Here is a 27,129-nt window from a genome sequence, read left to right as displayed (position 1 = left end):
AGCAGCTGCGTTTGTATGAAACGAGAGACCGACTCGCGAGTCTGCGATACCAGGATGACATAATTAAATAACTACACAATTTTGAATTGAGATTTAATATTTTATTAGCTAAACAAATGTAAAGCTTCCACCAAGAAAAAAACTGTTCCTAGCAAGAGTAATGCGTTGACTTCAGTTACCCAGATGAGCTTGTGTTATTGGTTTTTACCGGTTGTTATAAAGGGATAACAAACCTCGGAATGTTGTGACTGAACAATCAGAATCAAGTATTCCACAGAGCCGTGTAATAAAATAAAACAAAGCACGAGTATTTTGACCAACAACTCACATAGCAAATAAATGTTCTCCCTCTTTGAAAGAACAACTTTGGGTCTGCCTCAAATGGTGCAATGGAGGTTGCTTGACCATTTTTGATTTTCCTACATTGTGATTTTGCACATTCTTGTTCCTTAGACTTACAAGTTACAACTTATGTCCAAATGCAATGATCAAGGATACAATTTTAGGGTCAGATTAGGGTCAATCTTTGTTTTGATGAACCGAGATCTTTTAGGCTGTTTTCAGTTGATGTGTGAACAAAACTTCACTAAATATTATTTGCAGCATGCCTTTCGAAATTACAAAAGCTTTGAGAGGCATTTTTTTTTTTACTTTTAATATGAAACAGTATTAGTTTTCAATTTGTCAATTTTATAATTACATTTGAGTGTGAGCTCCACATTCTCCGATTTAAACCAATATGAACCATATAAGCCTTACGTATTATATGTGACACTCAAAACAAAACAAAAAAACATAATAATAATAATAATAATAAATCATAGGCAAAATACAAAAAATTGCACACACCCTCATTAAGTGAATATTATCAAATATCAAAGAAAAAGTTACTTAAGTGTTTCATGCCTCAAGTAATTTCTCAATTAGCATTTTAATTGAAGATGTCAATAAAACAGCTTTTAAATGTTACATTTAACTCAGGAAAGCCAGTCAATGTTCACAGCTCATTAGTCAGCAAGAAAGAAGAAAAAAAAAACTCTAAAAAAGGAACATTTTTGTTTTATGAACAATTTCATTTCGGTTCCAGTGTTTCTGTAAAAAAAATATTTTGGTGCATCACTATTAGAATTATAACAGTAATTTATAGTAAATATGTTCCAGTAAATGTGTATTAGAGATCAGTTCTTGTTCCAAGGAGCTCAGACCATCCTGAGATGAGATATTGAGGTTTTCGTAAAAAGTCTATATACTGAAACTTTGTTCGGGGGCCATGACACAAAGATAGTGGCTGTGGTTAAACCAAGTAAAATAAGAATGAAAACTTTGGTGTTTCACTAAAGGGAGGAAAATAAAAATTGGCAAGCAATGAACTTTAGAATTTTTTGGACCAAATGAGAATGACCCCCTTCTAACATTCACCGAACAGGACACCGAGGAAGTCAACATTCTCGGACAGATACACGGTCACAATATTCATGAGATTACATGCAGGAGTCTCCCACCTGTTGTCTACTGGAGGTCTAATTTTAGCCATGGTAGAAGCGGCCACGGGGATCCCGAGCGTATAGCCCAGTGTCACGTTGCCGAGAGTGGTGCGGCCACTACTGCCCAGCGAGGCGTTTGAAAGAAAGCTGGGAAACGGCTCATCCTCAATGTTTTGGACGTTCTCCATGTCTGTGAGACTCACTGACACAGGGCTTCACCACATGAGGAGTGACCTACCAAAAAAACAACAACAACAGAAGAGCACACAGTGAACTGGCCACATCATGAACTCATGTAGGAAACTGGGGATAAATTATACTGTACTTGGGTGTTCATGGGACAAGACTGCCATGAATCTGAAACGACTGCATTGAGTCAACTTAATACAAAGCTGGAGGATGTTATTTTTCTCGCACAGTGTCAAACCAGACATAACGGGATGTTTAATAACTCATATTGTTACACAGGTAGAGCTGAAGTACGTTAATATGGCAGCTAGCCCCTGTTGCATTTAGCTTTATCATTACCAGAAAATGCCAAAGTACATTTTAACACTTTAAATCGAATAGTAATTAAATTTACATCAACCTCGTGAACTTGAATGTCTCTTTCTCCAGAATTTGCGTCTTTCATCAGTCGTTTGTAGTTAGTAGACTAGCTTTATCAGTTCAATAACCAACAACTTTAACTGCACATTAACCTCTGTGGTGTTTCTGAAAGCAGGATAAGAATATTTTTGGATGGATTTAATAAATAAAGGACAAATAAGGATAATGGACTGTTTAAACTCAACTAAACGCCGTGCAATGGAGACTTAATCAAGGCCAGGATACAAACACTTCAACCACTTAACAGTAACTTAAACAGTTTAACAAAGACAAAAAAATAACACTTAAAACATCATTTAAACAAGAAACTACCCTTTTCCTGGCTTAGACCTACTTTTTTGGCCTGTCGTTGGCTGAAAACTAAACTGTGACAACAACTCTGAACAAGATTTGCAACAGCTGAGAGAAATCCGTTTCGAAGACAACTTACCAGAAGGGGGAAAACGGCACTTGTGCCTTCACAAACGTAGTTCATTCAGCTACTTCATTCAAATACAGCACCGATAATCCATATGCTAAAATAACGTTGCCGTTACAGCGGCCTCCCCGCTTTTAGAGAACAGTTTGTCGGAGCGTAAAGATGAAGCGAAGCCATTACGCGAGAATCCCGCCTCTGGGTTTCTCTTCGCATGGGCGGGGCTTCGACCTAACGGCGAATTTCATTGGACAATCCTTTCTGACTACTTTCAAAGAGTGGCGAGATCATGTGTCAATCATGTTGCTGTGTGTTTTGAATGAAGAGACTGTTTGTTCAAAACATTTTTAATTCATAAACTGGTTCTAAATAGTTTTGCTTTATGTATACTTTACAATTAGTAATTTATAATACAGCAGAAAAATTCGGAATGCATGAGGCACTTCATATAGATCTTAATTTCAAACATTTTAACCCCCCCCACCTTTAATGATTATATAATTATATTTTCGCAATCACAAATGACGTTCCTTATAAACTACGAGATCGCGAAATGTGATCCACAGAGCAGCTGTGGAGCCCTACACGACAGTTGCGTACTAAACACGTTCATTGCAATTCACCAAACGGCACGTTTGGACTGTATTATAAATATAGACTATAAATAATTATTCTGATTTAAAGACCATACACAAAAATACAGAGTGCGGCACAAGATGTGTACACTCATGCACAATTACAAGAGTTGTAGAAAATATTACTTATTGAACAAAAATAAATAAATTATACAGAAAATGTTTGAATGTCACTACTTTAAAATATGAACAAGATTCATTATTAGACTGACTGCAACTCTATTAAATACATTTTTAGCTTTTATTAAGTCCCAGTCAGATTTTTGTATTCAATCCACTATTTTGTAAATAATACATGAAAACAATTCTGTTGAAGTGTTTAACACTATGGTATTTAATACAACTTCCCCCTTTTCTTCGCATAAACTTTGGATCATACATGTAAATCAAATCATCTATCAAAAGTAATCTAGCAATGATTACTGTACTGTTACTAATGATTCAAATAAACCAAGCTCAAATATTTATGATTACTTCATACATCCCAGTTGCTTAAACAATAATCTTTCTGATTCTCGTACAATAACAAGAAATTGAAGTCACTGAGACCAATATTTTGCAACGTTGTAATGGCAGCATTTTTTTTTTTTTTTTAAATCACATCAACAAAACAATCGAAATAAAACTTTTGATCCTATACAGATATGGTGTATTTTCGTTATCAGGACTTCCAATTAAATATAACTCATTACAAAACTCTGAAATGGGGGGGGAGCCATGTGTGTTTAACTGTCTGTATTCAGAGTAAAACAATTCTATAAGCTGAAAGAAAAGTCAACTTAAAGAACGTTCCTTGAAGGTAGTTCAAATAATATTAACAATGGACCCATGTTAAGTGCCAGTATTGTTGCATATCCAGCAAGCACAATCAGTTGGTCTCAGTGTGAAGTCCAGTATCATAGAAGTGCTCAGCTCCAGGTTTCCTCCAGGTGGTCCTGTCATATAGCATCTATCTTCCAGTGGCCCCATTTAGAGCACTGTGTGCAGTAGCAGAACCCAGGAAGCCGCTCAGAGCACCAGGCTGACCAGATACTGGACTACCATTTCCCTTTAGAACACCTGTGCATTTCCAATTGTCCATGTAGTTTGCTGGTGAAACAGTCAAAAAATTAACATCACTCCAGTAGTAGCATATATTCGCTGTTTGTTATTTCAAACTCACCTTTCCAGAGTCTCACACAACCATCGTCACCAGAGGAAGCCAGAAGTGTACTGGTGATGTTCCAACTGACACGCCACACCTGAGAGTTATGACTGTCAAACTGGGCCAGCACCTGCACCTCAAATTTAGTGGGCGCTGAAGAAGAGCTGTCCTTTCTGTCAGTCAAAAAGAGGCATGCTAAATGAGGTAAATCTACTGGCATCCAACTAGAATTTAACCAAACATCTCTGAATTGTAAGCTTTGGGGAAAAACCCTAACATTTTTTAATATTATAATAAACGGATTATAATTCAAAGTATAGATGCAGTGATGTACTAGGTTAAACAGTAAAGACAAACACATGGCATGACCACACAACATATTGATCCCATTCTACTGTAACAATTACTTGGTTTCATTTTGCTCACCGAAGTGGAACCAGTTTGAAGATGCGCACATCTTTGGTGGCAATAGCAAGGACATGGAAAGACCGGCCCAGATTGGGAGCAAATGCAATATCATGTACAGCATCTGTAACGGTCATCAGTGTCTCTGCTTTGGCATATTTCCTACAACCATGAAAATAATGTAAAAAAAAAAAAAAAAAAAAAAAAAAAACAATTAAACTTGTGAAGGTTAAAACAATCAAAATGTGTATAAAAGATGTGTGGAAGGTTTGTGCTAACTGATGGCATTTCTTTGGTCAGTGTGACGATGGTCCTTGCATGCATATATATATGTCTGTATATATGTGTGTGAACTAACCTATAAAAGGATAAAGGGAACTGAAGGCATACCTTGTAACTTCGTTATACTCGTATATCTGAACCTTGCCGCCATACGTCACATTGCTGTCATCACTACCCACTGCAATCATAGGTGCATGAGCTCGAGAACTGTGAAGACAAAAATATATATAATTAATCAAGCAGGTGCATCCATTGATTCAGTTTACCAAGACAATATAATCTCAAAAATGGTCTGAGATGTCTTGAAAGCCAAAAGAAACTTGGAAATGTTTTCTAACTACCATCAAGTTTGACCTCACTGTTCAGTGGTGACAAGCATGTAAAATATCTGTGCTATCTGGAGTCACAGGTCTAATGAGAATAAAGGTTTCACCCTTCTGCAAAAAGTCTATGTCAAACTGTATCTCAATTATCTGAGACTTTCAGATGTAGGATATATAAAGTTACAAATTGTACACATCTACTCACATGTAAATGTGTTCAACAACTATCATTTGTGAATTGTCACCTGGAAGGGTTCCAGGAGATGCAGGAGCACGAGAGTTTGGATGAGATCTCGTGCTGCAGGGACCACTGGCTCAGGTTCATCACGTCAGGGGCCTCGTAGATTCGCACCACACCGTCTGCAGAGCATGTGGTCAGCATCAAGCCCATGTGCTTTGGGGCAAACTTCACATCGGTCACAGATGTCCGACTGTCCACAAGTGTGGTTCTCTTTATCTGATGTGAGAACAGAGGAGACAAATGCTGACTGCTGTAGTGTAACAAACTTATACACAGGCTATGTTTGGCACAGAATAACTTTTCTGTGCAATACAGTATGCTGCCAAATATATGCATTACAACATAAGCATGTCAAAACTCATAGCAGTACAAGCAAATGGAGTCAAAGATTAGACTATAAAAATGTCATGGCAGATAATACTTCCAATTAATTTATTGCACTAGACACAGAAGAGTACACTTAGTAGGGTAGCATGCTATGTAGCAGCCCTTATTTAGGAAGCCTCCTTCCAAAACCATGCATGAACCATACTCAAATCCAACTTATTCTGAGAAACAATTTAGGGGAAGTGATTTAAGGCAAATGCTCATACTAGAAGGTATCTCTTACCCAGTGGCTTTGTCCTCGTTGTTTGTCATTGGACTCTCCAACAATCTCCTCCCATACTATCGCAGTACGATCAAAGGAGCAGGACGCCAACACCTGTCCAAACTCTGGATGGGCCCAGGTCACTCTCCAAACTGAGCCACTGTGAGTCTATAACGCACAAGTTTCTGTCAAATTACAGCCCAAAACCCAATTCAATTCATAATAATGACCAATACCGTGAGTCTACATCAACTTATGATAGTCCAAGTCAAACTGGTAGACTGTCGAAATGAGAACTACAAGTTGGTATGGGAGGAAAAATTTCTCTTGCAATACTTTTACATTGAATTTTCCACCCACCTCATTTTTTCTCTCGTTAGGGCTCGTTATAGAACATGTCTGTTTAATGAGGATTTAGGATTAGCCTCTTACGGCAGTGGTTCCCAACTTTTTTGACCCAAAAGCCCCCTCATGGTCCTCCCACACAATATTTCGAAGGACCCTCCCATATTATAAATGTTTTCAGTATAGCTGTAATTATGCCAAAGTTAACAGTTTATTAACAGAAACTGACAGTGTTGATATTAAATCAAGCACAATTTGTTTTGTGATTCCAAACGTTAAGAACTGAAAGCTCTTCAGTATGAACTACAGTGAATCCAGTCTTGATTTTGTGTGTGTTAGCATTTCAATTCAGATTCCATTCCATTTAAACACTTCATCCAGCATCCTTACATAGAGTTTGGGGAAGAAACGCAATTCCAAACTTGATTTTGTGTGTTTTTAGTATTTTCATTCGAATTAAAATTACATGCATCAATAAATTAATAATTGATTTAAATATTTTATCCTCCGGCCCCCTTGGACGTCTGCTGATGCCCTCTTGTGAGCCCAGGACTTCTAGTTGAGAACCACTGGTTTGTGGCAAGACCTACTTTCCAGCTGGCTGTGCAGGTCCATTCTCCGTTATCCCCCCTATCCCACACCTAAGGGGGGGAAAAATTGCACACTTTATATTATATTCATGTACTTTTAAATTTACACTGCAGGCTCGTTAACCACATGTGTTGCATTGCAAACAAACTCTCAGGCCATGGGATAAGCAATCATTTACCTTAATGCTTTGGTCGCTGGAGCACGTCGCCATTCTCCGCCCGTGAAAGTCATAAGAAACATCGTGGATCAGATCTTTATGATCGGCTGCGATACTGCGCGCGACAAACATTTTTTTTCTTTTATATTCACTCCACCTGGTAATAGCACGCGGGAAGTAAACACGAACTTTCGCACTTCCCTTCTATTTTAAAACGCGAGGTTGAAAGCGGTCCAATCACGTTGGACTAGGAAAGCATGTGTGCCAGATCTTTATAATAAAAGATCACGTGAAATAATCTAGAGGTGACGTATAGATCAGCGGAACTCTGAGCATGCGCAGTAACGCCGCCTCGCATTAATCAAACAGCGCCCTCTATTGCATGTATATGACCGTATACTAAAACAGGAGACTACGAATATTTGACATTTGGGTTTATTTAATAATAAAACATGTTTGTGTTATGAAAATAATAGGTAGCGTACTTCACATTGTATTTATAAGCTTTGCTCGTTTGGATTAACAAATCAACTAGCTGGAAAAGAACATCACAAATGTGCTCTGGCATGAAAGCAGCCGTTTTAGATCAAAACAGTAACATAATGTGAACGGTGTAAACATGAAACAAAGCTTTCAATCCCTTATGACAACTAGAATGTGGAAATTATCAAAACACACCCATCATCTCAGTAATGAGAAGTATGACAAGCAAAAGAGGAGAAAGGGACAACTGAATTGAAGGGCTGGCGTTGCAGAAGTCTTCCTCACAGCAGGTGGTCTTCAATGTGTACAAGGTCTTTTTTTCAAGGAACTCTACAACTGTTGTCTTGTTGCATGCCTCCATGGGAAGACACCCCATCACCTTTATATCCAGGACAGAAACTGAAAAATCAAACGGAAAACATTCCAAAGTAAGAGAGAAAGGTTTGTAAAAGATATCCTGAAAACTGAACTTTAGCATTACATTTACCTGCTTTACCAATTCCCACATAACACAGTTCATCATCACTGCAGTTTGTCTTGGTAGTGTAACACACATCCCAGAATCCGAGTTCACACCGAAAGCACTCAAGTGTTTGTCCTGCAAGCAAAGGGAAATTAAAGTGAATTATTTTCTAATTAGTTATAATGGAACAAACAGATTTGTGCTTTGCATTCGTGCATGGTCGCAATTTATGTTGTTAACGGTACTTTCAAATGCCATTAAAGCTATTAAACACTCCTACTGAAGATACACAGGATTTAATCACATTGGAATGATCCGATTTAAGATGTAGTATGGAAATAAGTGGTTTACAGAATCCATTCATCAGTGGTTTGAAACAAAAACATTTGTTACAATATAGAATTCATTCAGACAGACAAATTATTGACTTACCCAAACAAAACAAAGATATCACCATCACAGACGCGATAAAAACAGCTCCTCTCATGTTTAAGTGCATTTTTTTAAAAAGTAGATATAAGATCACAAATGTGAAAGCAACACCTTGACCTGGATGGTCTTTACAAACTAAACGAATACTACCAAAGGGACAGCTAGTCTGCACAATCCTATGTGACAATAGGGATTGTGTTGCATAATGCATGGTAAGGTGTGAGGAAGATAAAGACATTATCTTATTAGCCATTTATAAGAAGCAGCTGTTTAGCACGTGCAGCGCAAGATAAAAACCTAAACGTATCACGTGCACGTTCAAACACATCCTTTCTATCGTAATTCAAGGTAGAGGTTTTAATTAAACAATTTAAGCTGTCAGTATAATGTAAACTATTGCCTACGTTCCATTTAGCTACTTCATGACACCTAAAGACGACAAGTTTAAAGAGAGAATGATCAATAAATCAAAAGGACGTGGAGATCTTCTCAGTTATTTTCTTGGAAGTAGCGTTTCATTTGTGAACGATTCAGGCCAATTAAATTAAGAAGAATCTTTAAATCGAACAAATGATTTTTGTTCACTTCCACTCTGACTCGCTTATTCCTGCCTTCTAAAGTTTTAAGTATAGGCTACTTTCTTTCTTTCTGAATGTATTTCCTTCCGAATTACTAATTTCAGTCGTAGGTCTTTTGGTGTTTTGAGCGATCAAATTGGCCATATTAAAAGTAGGAAAGACTTTAGAGACCATAGACCAGGGATCCTCAAATCTGGCCCACGAGATCCACTTTCCTGCAGAGTTTAGCTGTAACCCTAATCAAACACACCTGAACATGCTAATCAGTGTCTTCAGGATCATTAGAAAATCACAGGTAGGTGAGTTTGATCAGGGTTGGAGCTAAACACTGCAGTGCATTGGCCCTCCAGGGTAAGATTTGAGGAACCCTGCCATAGACTGTATAAAAACAAGCTTTAGGCGTCTCATTGGCCGCTGGACCGTACGTCACTGGCGCCGCCATATTGGTCCGGGCAACTGGCCGTAACTCTAATTAAGTGGTCTGCAGAAAAGATCCCTGATTCACTGACTATTTTGAGTTTTTACAAATCCCAGTTATTTCTCTGGGAATCACTTTTGTAAGTCTGAATAGTTGTTTTTGGTTTTATTTGGTCGTTATAACATTATGTTGAATGACATTATTAGCCACCAAAGTCAGACTATTGATAGCTAACGATAAAAGCTATGTAAACTGAGACTGTATGACTGTATGTGTGTGTGTGTGTGTGTATAGCCTACATACATTATGCTAATGTATTCATAGTTATTATATTACTACTATTTTATACTCATACTCGTACTTTTATTTTTAGGCTATTCATAATAATAATAATAATATGCTATAGAAAAAAGCTGCCATATATTGTATATTGAACTATTATATCTAACCTTTAACCTTATAGTACACTTATATTTCATAAATTTAAACTGTACTGTAGTTGTGTCATAAATGTTTACCGCTTTAACTTAATTATTATCTTGATCCATTGGATGATCCTATAAATAGGGGTTCAAGCTTTGATATTAACGTTGCCCATTAGATGGAGCCAAAGGATAAGGATTATTATTTTAAGCCCAATCCCTTTCTATCCGTTTCCATCCATTTGAACTGAAATAAATGTATTTACTTAATTTATATAACTATAGTGTACTGAGAGTAAATCTGAAAAATGCTTATAGATCAGTAAATGTTTTAAAACTTTTTTAGACCCCAGTAAAACACATTTTCAAGCTGCCAGACACAATTATTTATATTTTTTGTAATTTAATTAATTAAAATATATATATATTTGTTTGTTTTGTTTTTTGTAACCTTAACAAAGAGTCAGTGAATTAACCTTTTTGGTGAAATGATTCAAAAGAGTCGAGTCACTTGAATGAATCTCCACCACTACCTGGCGATATCAAGCAAGCCATGTCGACTCGTGTCGACAGAGGGCGCTGTTTCTCGCTCTCCACTGATTCACGGAAGTAGCCGATGGGGTGCTGAAAGTGCTGGTAATTTTATCCTCTTTGATGAGGGTTAACATCGCACCGCACCGTTCCTCTTGCCGTTTTCACGGGATCATGACAATTTTTAACAATGGAACAGTGACCCCTCATTTAAGCTCCGACGACATTTGATCTAACCAATTCCCATTTGAATAACACCGCTTCGGGAAAAAAATAAATAAAAATGGATCAGGAGTTTGAGAACATCGATTCATCTGGACAGTGGCAAAACCTTTATAATGTAAGTCCTACTGTTTTTCTAAAATGATTAAATATGAGCCGTTCTTCGGGTGAACGCCTGGGACACCTGCTTCATTGTACCCTGATAGATTTGTAATGTGTATCTAATAGTCCTATGCAAGTACTCGGGCCGTGAGAACGAATGGGTAATTCAACTTTTCTCTACAGCGCATGCGCGTAATACCGAGAAATACGGTCCACATTAATTTACTGCCTGCATCTGAAATAATCTTCCATTGTGAATCATTTCAGCTCGGTAAAGCTGAACGTCAGTGGAAATGCTTTTAAACTGAATCGGCTTGTATTTTTAATTCTTGTCAACAAGCAGAACGACTAAAACCATTCAGCGAATTGTCATGCGTTAAAATAACTTGTTTACACCATAGACTGGTTTACACTGAGTTAATTCAAGCAATGTGAAGTGCATGAGTGGTCACAGTGCGGTGCATTAGAGCAGCTTCCTGTGAACACATGGACTGTGTCTCAATACCTTGTGAGCTGTCTACCTAGATAGCATTTCAAGACAGCACAGTTTCGTGTTAGGGTTTTTTTGGGGCACCACATGCATTCTAAGTGTTATCACCATAAATGCCATCTGATTTCAGCTGCATTTAACCCCCCCGGCATGCACCTAGGATATTCAAAGTAAGGGAGCTCGCTAGGTTTTGACACACAGCCATGCACTGATATGGTTTCTGAGAACTGACGAGCACTTCCCAAGAAGTGAAGAACCGAAGCTGTCAGTTCTTTATAACTCAGCCAGAACAGTCCTACATATACAACCCCCCTTATTTGTCTGGATATATTTTATGTTCTTTATTTCTATTTTAATAACACTTCCTCCTTCTTTTGCCATTTTAAAAATATAAAGCAAAGTTTATATACAGGTCTTACAGGTCACAGATTGCTCTAAGGGTTTTCACCTGTTTTTATACAGTCTACGGTTTTCACACTGATGTTTGTTATTTTGTAATCTCTTTCTAGGAAATCCGTAACCAGTCTCAGGAGTGTGCCTACAAAGTGGCAAAGTTCCCAGAAAATTGCAATAGGAATAGATATAGAGATGTCAGTCCCTGTAAGTTTCTTCCATGTAAACCATTTTAACAATGTTTCACTCATTTTGTAACCTTGCCCTTAAAGGAACAGTTCACCAAAATTTGTATTATCACTTAGTCAGCACTGTGTTGTTCCACATCTGTATTACGTTTTGTCTGTGAACCAAAAAAGAAGATGTAATAGCCTTAGAATAACCGGCTCAGTCACCATTCACTTTTATTATATGAAAGAAAAATGTAGGGACCTAATATGTTCCATGGAGGAAAGACAGCCACACAGAGTTGAATTACCATGATTTTTTTTTTCTCCTGTAAGCTTAATCTTGATTTCAGATTCAGTTTAACACATGATGCCAAAATATTTGTTTCAACTCTCCCTGAATAACCTGAATTTTTGTGTTAAGATGATCACAGTCGGGTGAGATTAGAAAATTCAGAGAATGACTACATAAATGCGAGCCTAATTACCATGGAGGAGGCCCAGAGAAGGTACATATTGACACAGGTATGGCAGTAATGGAAAAAGTAAGTCCACTGTTTGCATTTAGCTGACTTGCACTGATGTCTCTTGTGGTTCTTATATACAAAACACTTTGATTTACACGTTTCCCCTGTTTTTATTGAATTTGTGTTTAGCATCATGAAACCTTTTTAACATCCTTGTTAACAAAGAAGAATGTCTCATAGATTGTAATTGAATGTGACCTACATTTCTTTTGCATTGACCAGCTTGTTTGTGCATTCTCTAATGTAATTGCAGATACTTTTCTCTTTCTGTAGGGCCCACTGAGGAACACTTGTGGTCACTTCTGGCAAATGATTTGGGAACAACGCTGCAAAGCAGTTATTATGCTTAACAGAGTTATAGAGAAAGGCTCGGTGAGTGTTCTTAGCCTTGCTTTGTTTTTACATTTATGTGACATTTTCATTTAAAAGAAAAACCGTTTGTGGTCATATTCAGCGAGGATGCATTAAGTTGATCAAAACTGACAGTAATGGCTTTTGCTTTACACACACACACACACAAAATACATTTCAAATAAATCTTTCTATTCATCAAAGGATCCTGAAAAAAATTTAATATTTTTATTTTTCCTTTAAAATATTAAGCAGCACAACTCTTTCCAACACTGATAATAAGCAATATTTCTTGAGCACCAAATCAGCATATTAGAATGATTTCTGAAGAGTGGAGTAATGTTTGCTGAAAGTTCAGCTTTACATTTTTGTTTATGTTTTTAGTTTACGTTTTTGTATTTAGTGGATTATTTTGTATTAAGGGTATTACATTTTTTACCTAACATGTGTTCCCTGGGAATCGAACCCACAACCTTTTGTGCTGCTAACGCAATGCTCTACCACTGAGCCACAGGAACACCATCAATGCCATCAATAGAAATTAGTTTTAAAATGTATTTAAATACAAAAGTTTTTTTTTTATTTTTTTATTTATTTAATAATATTTTCCAATATTACTATGTTTAATTGTATAATAAATTCTGAACCCAAACTTTTGAATGGTAGTTCTTAAGCATTACTATTTCTTGAGATCTGCCCACACACACAATTATTGTGTATTATGTTGATAAATAGTAATATGGATTTGCTTGCTTAGAAGAAAAAAAAATACATTACAACAGTGATAAGTCATTTTGAAATGCTTTTTGCTGTTTTTGTTCAACCTGAACAGGAGAAATGTGCAAAGTATTGGCCATCAAAGGAGGAGCGGGACATGGATTTCATTGACACTGGGTTTACGGTGACGCTGGTGTCTGAGGATGCCAAACCGAATTACACAATCAGACTATTAGAACTTCTAAATGGCAAGGTGAATGTAATATTAAATTATTACATCATTAAATGCTTCTCTAAACAAGACATGTTGTTTGAATTTTGTCCTGTATTCATAGACAGGAGAAACCAGAGAGATCTACCATTTTCATTACACAACGTGGCCTGATTTTGGTGTACCAGAGTCCCCGGCATCATTCCTCAACTTCCTTTTCAAGGTTCGAGAGTCTGGCTCATTGGGGCCGGAGAACGGACCTGCAGTGGTCCACTGCAGTGCAGGAATAGGGAGATCTGGGACTTTCTCATTGGTTGACACCTGCCTTGTATTGGTAAGACTGGAGTTGCAAAATATTGAATGATTCTAAAGGTTTTATAGCACATCATCATTTATAACATTCATTATGTGAGACCGTACTAATTTTAAAGAAGATTCCCATTATCAGGTACAATATAATGTACTGTGGAACTGAAATTTCAGTGTTTTGTATTTGTAGATGGACAAGAGGAAAGACCCTTCGTCTGTGGACATACAAAAGGTTTTGTTAGATATGAGAGAGTATCGAATGGGTCTTATCCAAACCCCAGATCAGCTTCGATTTTCATATATGGCAGTCATGGAGGGAGCAAAGAGCATCCTCGAAGACTCGGCTCTACAGGTACCAAGCATGGTGTGATTGCATCAATACATTTGATTTTGAGTAGTATAGTAATAATCAGTGTTGCATTTAAAAAAAGCAAACAAACAAAAAAGACAGGTACTGTGTATGTGTCTAACCCTAAGCCTTTTGCACTGACAGCAGAAGCAGCCTACAGAATGGCAGGAACCAGAAGCTTATTTGGTTTCGTCTTCTCAGAGCTCTATCTTGAGTTCAGAGAAACTCAACGGACAGTCTGACTCTTGTTCTGAGCCACATGATCTAGAAAGAGAACACGACAGCATACATTCACCACAGGAAGAGCATACAGAGTTAAAAACATTAAGGTAAGAGAAAAGAAAAAAAAATGCCTGTTTCATATTGTAAACTGATAGCTGATCATAAAACTGTCATTCATTTGTTCTAGATCTAGTTCAGTCAACCATGATTGTAACAGCAGTACTGGACTGAGTTGATCAAGATCTGTATGTAATGCATCCATTACGGTTCAAAGGTTTAGTGTCTGTAAAATGTAATTATTTTTATATATACTATGCTTTATTCATTATTATTTATTTAGGATGCATTAAATTGATCAAAATGACAGTTGAAAAAAAAATGATTTCCATTTGAAAATCCTCTATATATATATATATATATATATATATATATATATATATATATATATATACATATACAATATAATATTATTATTTTGTATTTTTTTTAGAATTGTATTTATATATATATATATATATATATATATATATATATATTAAAAAACTGTTATTTTAAATTGCATTAATATTTCATAATATAATTATTTTTTTATAACAAATTTTTTGAAAATATATTTAGAAAAAGGTAGGGGCGTAACGGTACACAAACATGCTGGTTCAGTACGTACCTTGGTTTTTGACGTCACGGTTTGGTACAGCAGGGGGAAAACAAAACTTTTTTTTTTTTTTTTATTAAACAGTGGTTTACTGAACAAATTGCTCTTTCTTTAAATAAATTCAATTATAATTACAATTTTCTCAGGGATAAAAATCTACCTTGGCTTATGCTCTAAACTATAGGGAGCCCTTTTACATTACTATAAGGTTACAATTAACAACAGACCCCAAACTTAACTTTAATTAGGCTATTATTTATTTTTAAACATAATAATCAACACTCAACTTAAAAAAACATGTATGTGAACATGTAAATCACACGTAATATAGTTTTTATATCAACTTCTAAATTAAAAAAAATTCTACTTGTTGTAGGGCTATACAATTAATCGAATTTCTAATCGTGATTACAATTATGGATGCCACAATTATGTAATCGTTCAAAGCAGCAATTAATCGTTCAAAGTCCACTTATGTTATTCTGCGTGCTTAAGATGCATTTTCTTTCTACATTTTATCTTAAGGGTTTTTCCTATTATTTTAATTTTAGTTTTAGTTTAACATTATAATACCATTCATATTTTTACTTTTTTATAATTTAAAGAAGAAACCAATCTGATGTATAGTTGACTTTTGAGGCTTAATACTATAGAAAATCACAGTTTTTTCTGCATGTTTATTTTCATATAAAAATACAGAATGCAGTTGCATCAAACAACGATATAAACATATAATACAAAATAGAAACATCAATCATTGTAAATTGTGATAATCGTAATTAATAATCGCAATTTCAAGGGAATAATCAACAATTATTTTTGTCATAATCGTGCGACCCTAATTTGTTGTTGTAATATATTAATTTACACAGTGCCTTTAATAACTTGTTTTGTAACAGATTTATTTAAACATACATTAAATGAAATGCCACATGAGTCTTTCCGCAAGTGAAACACTGATTAAGCGATGCCATGATACATGATATGTTCATTCATGTTTATTTCGTGTTAAAAATAGTAATAAAAGAGGAAGGGATGATCGCGCTGCCGTTTGAACTGAGGTGTTTATTCAACAATCTGTCGCGGCACATCAAAGAGCGTCAAAACAGCATTTATTGTTTGAATTTTCAGAATAAAATGGGCTAGATGAAACTTTTTGTTACTAAAAGTAAAAGTATATAAAACTGGAAGTTTCAAATGAAGTTCCACACTTGTGCAGTGGTTAAAACAATGCTGTATTTGTTTGAGACACATGCGTACTGAACCGAAAGACCCGTACCGATACGCCACCTAGAAAAAGGACACGCGTTAACTGATGCATTAATGCTAAAACCAGAAAAATAGCCCACTTTTTTTTTTTCTTTTTGCTTATTAAAAAATCTGAAGTAATCAGACAAATGTGTTGTCATTACTTCCAGTCTACGCAAGCGGAACCGTGAGGAGCGGATAGCCAGCACAGCACAGAGGGTGCAGCACATAAAGCTGAAACTAAGCGATTCGGAGAAGAAGAAAGAGAAGTGGCTTTTCTGGAAACCAATTCTCCTGAATGTCGGCGCTGGTGCAGCTGTAGCACTGGGACTGTGCATGTGCTGGGCCTTTCTGTCCCAGTAATGCTGTTTTGTCCCACAGGTTCCACTTCCTGTTTTTTATCTTGCACAGGGAGCCAAATGATGGTACTCATAAGTAGGTGCTTGGATGTTTCTAGAAAAAGGACAAAAAAATGTAGAATGATCGTGTTTACAAGCATTCATACCCAGATGTTCTTCATGATTTAATGAATGTTTGTGTCATATGTGGTTATTACAATGTAACGAATCATGTAGTTACATTGTAACAACTATTGTAAATCCATTCTCGAGGCCTAACAACTTTCACTGTACAGTGTTTTGTTTGAGTTTATATGCGGAGCAGTGTTAATTAGACCCCCACCGGTCCCACTGAGTCAGTTTATTAAATGTGTCTGTTTGCTAAGTTTTTCCACATGGATATTCATAGGGTGACTCATTTGTTTCAGTAGGTCAAAGCCCAGTGAGTTTCCGTACATGCACATCTCAGGATCTTCTAGTAATAAACTGACTGTAGATTCAGCCAAATGTAATAAGTGGTCTGTTTTCCACTTTCAAAAATGTACATAGTAAACTCTTTACTAAAGAAGAAAAATTGTTGTTTATTTGCATTATTCCTTGTCTCAGGAATCTTCTGTGCATATGGTTTTCTGGTTTCTAAAGCCGATTTGCATTCATAAAATGATATCTTTCATTTCATTGATGCACGTGGGGTAAAACTAATGTATGAGTGCAAATAAATGCAGATTGTGATAGATTGCATGTTTACAGATGGCTACATCAGTGCAGTGTCAGGCCTGTTGTTTAATTTTTAGACAATGGACGCTAAACACTGACAATTTATTTTTGTCTCCAAGGATCAAAGTTTGTTTCCAGTCCCCGTTACCTCACACTGTAAGATTTCATTGTGGGTTTAATGCCAATTACTTAGCAGAATCAATGGGAGTCAAATTAGATGTCTCTTCCTCCCCATGGTTCCAGGAATTGATCCAATATTTCCAGAAGTGGCTAATGGTGGAGTGGTAATTTCATTCCAGCCGGGAAAGAACAATCCTTTTTCCTCTCAGCAGGCTGTTGTCACAAATACGGGAAAATGTATTTTTGGATCCAAGCCTTCCTTAAGGGATGACCTTTTAAGAGCTAATAACATTTTTCAAAGATAAGAGAAATTTTTCCCAACATTTAATTGACATCTGGTTTGAGCATAATTTAATATACAAAGGCTGTTGAACTCAATCCTCCTGATACACTATAGTTCAAAAGCTCTGAAAAGATCTCTTTTAATTGTATTAAATATTTAAAATATATATATATATTTAAATTGCATTTAGTTCAGTAATAACAGTCAAATACAGAACAAAAAGTATTATTTAACAGTTCAAAGAATGAGAGATAAAGAACACAGAATAAACATAAATTTAACATTCATGCAGTTACATGAATTTGAAAAGCTTTTTTTAAAGCAAGAATTTCTATTGTTTACATTTCTTAGTTCGTGTTCTCATTTTTTAAAAAGTACATTACAGTAGATCGATGATACAAAGGGTAATATTTTTGTTTTTTGTTAGTTTATTCTTTATTCTTGTGAATGCAAAAATTTTCAGAGAAGTTTGGATTGCATTTACATTTATTATTGTACCGTTCTAAATGTAAAGCTTTTGTTTTGTCGCGTCCATTTAAGTCAATCCAAACTGAAGAGAATGTATATTTGCAAGCCTTTGTTACTTCGGGAAATTCTTTTTTATAATAGCAGTTTGGATTTAAGAGTAGAAAATAAATCGCATACATTAGTTCCTCAACCACGTGGATAAATCTCTGTATCGTACACCACAGTATAAATAAGTACAATGGTATCATTATTGTTATTACAGAGAAAGTACAGTTTATGTTTATAATAAACGAGAGAACTACAAGATCCAGGGGCTGAAATTCCATGACGTCATTTCCTAAGTATGGAGACACCGTGCCTGATTTAAACCTTAGAGTTTAATATTTTCAAGAATCTCCGAATTCGTAAAGTATCAAAGCTCATGAACACTATCGTTCGTTAAACGTAATGTAGTTAGGTTTTTGTTTTACAGATTTTAGTGTATTTTAAAACCGCAACTGTACACAGACTCCTGCTTGCCTTTCCGCCAGGATTTAAAATGTCAGTTGCAGGAGGCTTATTATTATATTTTGTTCTTAATCTATTCAGCGTATTAGAATGATTTCTGAAGGTCGGATCATGTGACACTGAACATTGGAGTAACGTCATAGTTTTTATAGTTTACATAAATTGCATGTTAAAATGTATTAAAATCGAAAACAGTGCTTTTTTTCAGACTTTTTTCCTGCAAATAAATGCAGCCTTGTGAGCATAAGAGACTTATGAAAAATGAAAAACAAAAATTTTAATAAAACCTAAACCTATTATAAACCTACATCTTGATATTGAAAATGTCTTAATGTTGTTATTTAACAACTAACCCATTTTCAGATGGATATCCATGGTAAAATTTGTGATGTTTATATGGAGACAGTAAGAGGTGATGGGCACCATGGACAGCGCTCCCTCTCTGAGGACTTCATACATGCTCATACATGGGGAATCATGGATGATGTGATGAAAGATCTCCACTTCACAACTGTGGGATGTATGCAATGCATGTTTTTACCATACACTGGGATTGCAAATGAGTGCATCTCCTTATCAAAGCACAGATTATTTTATATCTTTTTAAATGACTAGTTGCTTTGTTACCCATCAGGATGTTTCTCACACTTAACCTGATACTGTGAACAAGAACATCACAGCTGAAGACAAGTAAGTGATTGTAAGTGAAGGGTCATAAGTTTTCATCCTTGTGTCATGCTAAACCAATAATTTTATTCATCTTTAAAACACAAATGAAGACATTTTTTTTTAATGAGATTCCTGTCCCTTCACTGAAAGCGCAGTTCACCAAAACATTGTCCCTCCATTGAAAGTCTCATAAGGCAAATGAAGACATTTTAAAAGAAATCCAAACGAATCCAGAGTTTCGATACAAGTCTTCTGAAGAGATTATTCACATATAAACAATGATCGATGCACATATATAAAGCAAATCAAATAACAAACCTCACTGGCTCTCGCAAGCACATTTGAGCTTCCATTGACTAATGGAAGTAAAAGTTCCATTAGTCAATGAGTAAAAGTTCATCCTATAGGACAGCAGATTTAGAAAATAACAGTTGTGGCTTAGATATCACACATTTTACATGAAATTTAATGTGATGTGAACATTAAACATACCTATACACTTTTCCAGTTAGCCGTTTTTATCTTAACTTTGAACCCAGAACATTCCTTCAAGGAGTTTTTGTTCTCTAAACATCATTTGTTACAAAAAGAGGATGCTTTGTCTTTAACAAAGCTTCCTCATTCTCATAACTCCTCAGTACCACTGCAATTTTAGAAACAGTTTGCCTAAAACAAAAACTCATGATCTTACTTTTTCAAGCAATCCCTGGAAAGGCTGAAAACAGCAGAGAAGGAGAGGCTGTTCTTAGTATGTGCCAAACAGTGGTGGCAGGAGTTCTTGGAAATTCGACCCTCGCACCAGTCCAAACTGGTGAAGATCTTTGCACAGGTGACCTGATGTTCCCGAGCAATGTACTCGTGAATGATACTATATGTACATATTGGTGATTTATGCTTGTCCAGAACAGTATTTGCTTCAGATGTCTTATAAAATGTGTGTGTGTTTTCAGGATGAAAATGGTGTGAACCGGCCTGTGTGCTCATATGTGCGTGTATTGCGTGCCGGTAGGTTGCTTGAGAGTCCGCGGCAGGCGGCGCGTTCGTTAGCCTGTTAGCTCAGCAGAGGGCACCTGTGGTAGGGGGAGGAGTCCGGCAGGAGCAGTGGTGCTCTATGATGGGGTTTCTGTGCAGGAACAAGGTAAGACATCCTGTTAAATGCTGATTTATCACTAAGCACTGAACCTGAATAACCTTAAACTAGAGTAAAATATTAGAATTCATACAGTATGTGCTGTTTTTATGAATACTGATGAACAAGTAGATCTGATTTTCATGTATTAAAATATTATTTTTTGTTGTTGTCAGGGTGACTGTGAGGAACCTGCCACACTACTGTGTAGTCTGCTGTTGGGATTTGGACTAGATGCTTATGTATGTGTGGGCACAAAAGCCAAAAACATTCATGACCTGCGGTACAGATGGCTCCATCACAAGTTTGACTGCACACAGGTAAAAATTCATAGATTTGAATTGTTCTTAGTTATCTTTTAAACTACCCCTAAATTCTAGACTAATAGAAAATTACGCTTTTTCATTTTCTTTCAATAAAAGTATACATTTACGAGCCACATGGCTTTTTAGCTGAAAAATTACAAAATTGATCAGTGGTTTTGTAAATATTTCTGTCTGTTTTTTTAAAAAAAGAAGTCAGTATTGATTATGATTCTGAAATATCACCCACTTTATAGTTCTACTCACAAAAAAAAGTTTACAATTGATTAAAGATTAAAATTGGATTGCACTATGCCAACCAGTTTGTCTTTGTGAAATATTTTAATGTTTTTAGAATATATTCTAACTCTGTTGTAAACAGTGTGATATAAGTATTTACATACTAAGAATGAGCTTTTAATTTTATATTTTCATTTTTTATTTTTTTTTTTTATTTTAGTTTAAGTTTTAGTAAATGTGCTTGTATAATATGTACTTTTCTCTCTGGCTTTTATTTTTATTTAAGTTTTAGTCATTTTAGTATATCAGCTTATTTACTTTCATTAAGGTGACACGGCAACGTTTCTAATTTCTGTTGTTGATCCAATATTTATATTTTATTTTGGAGTTATTTTACTTAACAAAAATGAGTTTTAGTAGTTTTATTTTTTTTGTTACCAATAGCAAAACTGGTTGTGTATTTGTATCTGTAATTACAAGTAACTGTTCCTTGTTCTTTTGGAATCTGACGTAAACGGAAGGTGATTCACAGTTCGTTTAGAAAGTCAGTCGCAAGCTCAGTAACAGCTCAGCATGACACACTGACAGTGAGTTTAATTGTAAGTGAGTCTGATTTAAACAAATAAAATAATGAGTTAGAGGTTGTTTCATAAATCTTTTTGACTGATTCATTAAATTATATTTTGTTCTTAATCTATTCAGCGTATTAGAATGATTTCTGAAGGTCGGATCATGTGACACTGAACATTGGAGTAACGTCATAGTTTTTATAGTTTACATAAATTGCATGTTAAAATGTATTAAAATCGAAAACAGTGCTTTTTTTCAGACTTTTTTCCTGCAAATAAATGCAGCCTTGTGAGCATAAGAGACTTATGAAAAATGAAAAACAAAAATTTTAATAAAACCTAAACCTATTATAAACCTACATCTTGATATTGAAAATGTCTTAATGTTGTTATTTAACAACTAACCCATTTTCAGATGGATATCCATGGTAAAATTCGTGATGTTTATATGGAGACAGTAAGAGGTGATGGGGCACCATGGACAGCGCTCCCTCTCTGAGGAGGACTTCATACATGCTCTCCAGCGGAGGGGAATCATGCATGATGTGATGAAAGATCTCCACTTCACAACTGTGGGATGTATGCAATGCATGTTATACATATACTGGGATTGTAAAATGAGTGCATCTTCTTATCAAAGCACAGATATTTTATATCTTTTTAAATGACTAGTTGCTTTGTTACCCATCAGGATGTTTCTCACACTTAACCTGATACTGTGAACAAGAACATCACAGCTGAAGACAGGTAAGTGATTGTAAGTGAAGGGTCATAAGTTTTCATCCTTGTGTCATGCTAAACCAATAATTTTATTCATCTTTAAAACACAAATGAAGACATTTTTAATGAGATTCCTGTCCCTTCACTGAAAGCGCAGTTCACCAAAACATTGTCCCTCCATTGAAAGTCTCATAAGGCAAATGAAGACATTTTAAAAGAAATCCAAACGAATCCAGAGTTTCGATACAAGTCTTCTGAAGAGATTATTCACATATAAACAATGATCGATGCACATATATAAAGCAAATCAAATAACAAACCTCACTGGCTCTCGCAAGCACATTTGAGCTTCCATTGACTTACATGGAATTACATCAGTAACGCAGTAAAAGTTCATCCTATAGGACAGCAGATTTAGAAAATGACAGTTGTGGCTTAGATATCACACATTTTACATGAAATTTAATGTGATGTGGATTATTTGAAGTGTCAGAGATTTAGTGGATTGGACTTTCAACGGAGTGGTAGATTTAAATAAAAATCAGATTTCAATAAAAATATCTTCTTTTGTAGATTAACTAGTCTTATGGGTTTAGAACAACATGAGGGTGAGTAAATGATGTCACTTTCATGATAGTAAAAAGAGCAAGATAAAACCTACTGCCTTACATCCTTTGTGTCCCAAGTAAAGGATGAAATTTCCTTTTTTGAGTGAGCTGACCCTTCCAAAACATTTCACCAGCTAGCATCTTTCCATTAAGAAGGTACCTCTACCTGCAAGTTCTGGGTGGTAAGGCCTTCCTGGAACACTTACAGGAGCCAGAACCTTTACCTGGTCAGGCGTGCTCTACGTTCACCCTTCATCTCCACTTCCACAACCAGTGCTTCCACTCCAAACCAGTCCCATGCGCTTGTGAACTTGACCTACAGGAGGGCTTTCTTCTGGAAGTCCACAGAGATGGCCCAGGTGTCTTAAACAACCCTGCTTTTTCTAGCAGTCGATAATATACTCCATTACATTTCAAGAACCTGTCGTGTGTTTTTATTATGGCACAGGAGATGCTAGCAAGATGGCTGATGCTACCACTGTACTGTCCATCTGTGATCAAGTGCATATGGTGCTGATTAAAACAGACACAACTAGGGACACAACACTCATTTCCTCCTATTTTCTTGACTGGCGGAGAGTTCTCAGTGAAAGTCCATTTAACCAAAAACTTCAACAAAGCTTTAAAAAGTAGGCTACATAAAGACATTGTAAACGTAATCCATCAAGTGGTCTTCTGAAGAGACAGCATCACTTTATATGATGAACAGATTTAATTTAGGCTGTTATTCACATTTAAACATTGATCAATGCATATAAAAACAGTGCATCAAATATGATAAACGGAAGCTGAAATGTACTTGCACAATGCATGAGAACAAACCTCATTGGTTCTCGCAGAAGATCAAACGTGCTTGAGTGACACAATTAAACAAACCTGACTTTGAGATTTTGAGAATTTAAGATTCTGCTTACTATATTTGATGTTCTTTGTGTATATGTGTTGATCGTTGTTTTCAATCCAACCAATCTAATGAGCAGCTGAACTAAACATACCTATACACTTTTCCAGTTAGCCGTTTTTATCTTAACTTTGAACCCAGAACATTCCTTCAAGGAGTTTGTGTTCTCTAAACATCATTTGTTACAAAAAGAGGATGCTATGTCTTTAACAAAGCTTCCTCATTCTCATAACTCCTCAGTACCACTGCAATTTTAGAAACAGTTTGCCTAAAACAAAAACTCATGATCTTACTTTTTCAAGCAATCCCTGGAAAGGCTGAAAACAGCAGAGAAGGAGAGGCTGTTCTTAGTATGTGCCAAACAGTGGTGGCAGGAGTTCTTGGAAATTCGACCCTCGCACCAGTCCAAACTGGTGAAGATCTTTGCACAGGTGACCTGATGTTCCTGAGCAATGTACTCGTGAATGATACTATATGTACATATTGGTGATTTATGCTTGTCCAGAACAGTATTTGCTTCAGATGTCTTATAAAATGTGTGTGTGTTTTCAGGATGAAAATTGGTGTGAACCGGCCTGTGTGCTCATATGTGCGTGTATTGCGTGCCGGTAGGTTGCTTGAGAGTCCGCGGCAGGCGGCGCGTTTCGTTTGCCTGTTAGCTCAGCAGAGGGCACCTGTGGTAGGGGGAGGAGTCCGGCAGGAGCAGTGGTGCTCTATGATGGGGTTTTCTGTGCAGGAACAAGGTAAGACATCCTGTTAAATGCTGATTTAACACTAAGCACTGAACCTGAATAACCTTAAACTAGAGTAAAATATTAGAATTCATACAGTATGTGCTGTTTTTATGAATACCGATGAACAAGTAGATCTGATTTTCATGTATTAAAATATTATTTTTTGTTGTTGTCAGAGTGACTGTGAGGATCATGCCCCACTGCTGTGTTAGTCTTCTGTTGGGATTTGGACTGGATGCTTATGTATGCTTATGTATGTGGGCACAAAAGCCAAAACATTCTATACACCTGGGTCATGGCTCCATCACTCACCATCAAGTTTGACTGCACACAGGTAAAAATTCATAGATTTGAATTGTTCTTAGTTATCTTTTAAACTACTCCTAAATTCCAGACTAAAAGAAAATGATTTTTTTTTCATGAGTTTTCAATAAAAGTATACATTTAGAAACCACATGGCATTTTAGCTGACAAATTACAAAATTGATCAGTGGTTTTGTAAATATTTCTGTCTGTTTTTTAAAAAAAAAAAGAAGTCAGTATTGATTATGATTCTGAAATATCACCCACTTTATAGTTCTACTCACAAAAAAAAGTTTACAATTGATTAAAGATTAAAATTGGATTGCACTATGCCAACCAGTTTGTCTTTGTGAAATATTTTAATGTTTTTAGAATATATTCTAACTCTGTTGTAAACAGTGTGATATAAGTATTTACATACTAAGAATGAGCTTTTAATTTTATATTTTCAGTTTTCATTTTATTTTAGTTTAAGTTTTAGTAAATGTGCTTGTGCTTGTATAATATGTACTTTTCTCTCTGGCTTTTATTTTTATTTAAGTTTTAGTCATTTTAGTATATCAGCTTATTTACTTTCATTAAGGTGACACGGCAACGTTTCTAATTTCTGTTGTTGATCCAATATTTATATTTTATTTTGGAGTTATTTTACTTAACAAAAATGAGTTTTTTAGTAGTTTTTTATTTTTTTTGTTACCAATAGCAAAACTGGTTGTGTATTTGTATCTGTAATTACAAGTAACTGTTCCTTGTTCTTTTGGAATCTGACGTAAACGGAAGGTGATTCACAGTTCGTTTAGAAAGTCAGTCGCAAGCTCAGTAACAGCTCAGCATGACACACTGACAGTGAGTTTAATTGTAAGTGAGTCTGATTTAAACAAATAAAATAATGAGTTAGAGGTTGTTTTTTTAATTAATTTTTTTCTTGTTTATTTAAAAAGAGAAATATATATGAGTATTTTTTGTACAAATATGACATCACACTGATTCTATTCTGTTAATAATGTTTATATATTTCTTTAAGACCAGCCTTCCTGTTTTATTTTCTGTACTAGATACCTCCACCGTCCAATAGACCCAGATGCTCCTCACATAGTTCCCCAACCAAAACCCACCCACCCTTACCGGACACTCGGCTGTGTCTTCAACCACAAGATGTTCCTGGTGAACTGTCAGCAGTCAGATGCTGTGGAGCTGTGTGTGTTTGATTTCACAGATGGCTCCTGCTGGAAGGCCATGAGCGAGGAGGCTGTGAGATCTGTATGTGCACCCGGCTCCTCCTCCTCTCTCCCCACAACTCCTCCTCTCTGTTCCCCTTCTGTAGTGCCTAATGAGGCCAGCAGAGCATAGGAAGGTAAAAAATACACACATGCACAAGCAACCTCCCACCTAAAACCAACTTATGTAAAGGGAACGTTTACCCCAAAATGAACCATCCTTTACTCACGTGTCAGTCCACAATCACAAAAAAGCACCGGAAAAGTGTCCATACAACTAGTGTGATATATTCTAAGTCTTCTTAAGCTATTGTTCAAAAGTTTCAAGTTTTTTATTATGTTTGAAAGAAGTCTTTTATGCACACCAAGGCTGCATTTATTTGATCAAAAATACAATAAAATATTGTTACAATTTAAAATAACTCATCTATTTTAATACAGTTTAAGTTATTCCTGTGATGGCAAAGCTGAAATTTTTAACCGAGGCTTCAGTATCACAAGATCCTTCAGAAATCATTCTATGTTGATTTGGTGTTTAAGAAACATTTTTTTTATTATTATCAGTGTTGAAAACAGTTGTGTTGTTTAATATTTTTTATGAACACCCTGATGTTTTTTTGTTGTTGTTGTTGTTTTTTTTTTTTTTTAAGAATCGTTGATGTATAGAAAGTTTGTAAAGTAAGTTTTTACTGTCTTGATCAATTTAATGCTTCCTTGCTGAACAGAATTTATTTTTTTTTCTTTCTCAAATTGACTGACTCCAAAGTTTTAAACACCAGCATAATTCAGTTAAC

The 27,129-nt window shown here is 35.8% G+C and overlaps 4 protein-coding genes and 1 pseudogene across 8 annotated transcripts in view; 2 read left to right on the top strand and 3 right to left on the bottom strand.

Annotated features, from left to right (window-relative positions):
* LOC109104634 (centrosomal protein of 192 kDa-like) overlaps positions 1-2,734 on the bottom strand; it is a 28,079-nt gene extending 25,345 nt beyond the window's left edge. Inside the window, exons 1-2 of one of the 2 annotated variants that reach the window (XR_006161926.1) lie at positions 2,524-2,734; positions 1,503-1,718 (exon numbers count right to left, since the gene is read on the bottom strand). Coding sequence is in view for 1 of the 2 variants with exons in the window: in XM_042772033.1 (XP_042627967.1) it covers positions 1,503-1,672 (170 nt within the window). In the remaining variant the exon portion in view is untranslated. The remainder of the gene's footprint in view (positions 1-1,502; positions 1,719-2,523) is intronic. The other variant, XM_042772033.1, reaches the window with a different exon arrangement.
* Positions 2,735-3,365: 631 nt separating this feature from the next.
* Positions 3,366-7,502, bottom strand: LOC109104639 (nucleoporin SEH1-like). The gene is made up of 8 exons (XM_042772041.1): positions 7,242-7,502; positions 7,063-7,113; positions 6,149-6,295; positions 5,543-5,754; positions 5,083-5,181; positions 4,714-4,854; positions 4,306-4,460; positions 3,366-4,232 (listed from the first exon to the last, which is right to left on the bottom strand). Exons 1-8 carry the CDS (start codon positions 7,350-7,352, stop codon positions 4,093-4,095), a joined length of 1,056 nt encoding a protein of 351 aa, XP_042627975.1. The 5' UTR covers positions 7,353-7,502; the 3' UTR covers positions 3,366-4,092.
* Positions 7,503-7,639: 137 nt separating this feature from the next.
* Positions 7,640-8,831, bottom strand: LOC109105548 (sperm acrosome membrane-associated protein 4-like). The gene is made up of 3 exons (XM_019118832.2): positions 8,599-8,831; positions 8,191-8,301; positions 7,640-8,102 (listed from the first exon to the last, which is right to left on the bottom strand). The coding sequence occupies exons 1-3, from the start codon at positions 8,807-8,809 to the stop codon at positions 7,888-7,890; spliced, it is 537 nt and encodes a 178-aa protein (XP_018974377.2). The 5' UTR covers positions 8,810-8,831; the 3' UTR covers positions 7,640-7,887.
* Positions 8,126-17,432, top strand: LOC109104640 (tyrosine-protein phosphatase non-receptor type 2-like). 4 transcript variants are annotated; one of them, XM_042772039.1, is made up of 9 exons: positions 8,126-8,144; positions 11,871-11,961; positions 12,346-12,446; positions 12,722-12,820; positions 13,632-13,769; positions 13,852-14,061; positions 14,227-14,388; positions 14,530-14,714; positions 16,681-17,432. In XM_042772039.1, exons 3-9 carry the CDS (start codon positions 12,411-12,413, stop codon positions 16,871-16,873), a joined length of 1,023 nt encoding a protein of 340 aa, XP_042627973.1. In that variant the 5' UTR covers positions 8,126-8,144; positions 11,871-11,961; positions 12,346-12,410; the 3' UTR covers positions 16,874-17,432. The 4 variants fall into 4 exon arrangements, with proteins under 4 accessions (XP_042627973.1, XP_042627974.1, XP_042627971.1 ...); XM_042772040.1 differs by lacking the exon at positions 8,126-8,144 and adding an exon at positions 9,509-9,527; XM_042772037.1 differs by lacking the exon at positions 8,126-8,144 and adding an exon at positions 9,584-9,733.
* Positions 17,433-19,420: 1,988 nt separating this feature from the next.
* On the top strand, positions 19,421-26,740 carry LOC109105240 (annotated as a pseudogene).
* The last annotated feature ends 389 nt before the right edge of the window (positions 26,741-27,129 follow it).

The sequence above is a fragment of the Cyprinus carpio genome, chromosome A16 (assembly GCF_018340385.1).
Source record: "Cyprinus carpio isolate SPL01 chromosome A16, ASM1834038v1, whole genome shotgun sequence".
NCBI classification, from domain to species: domain Eukaryota; kingdom Metazoa; phylum Chordata; class Actinopteri; order Cypriniformes; family Cyprinidae; genus Cyprinus; species Cyprinus carpio.
Note: the sequence above shows the minus strand (reverse complement) of the source record. Positions and strands in the feature narration are given on the sequence as shown.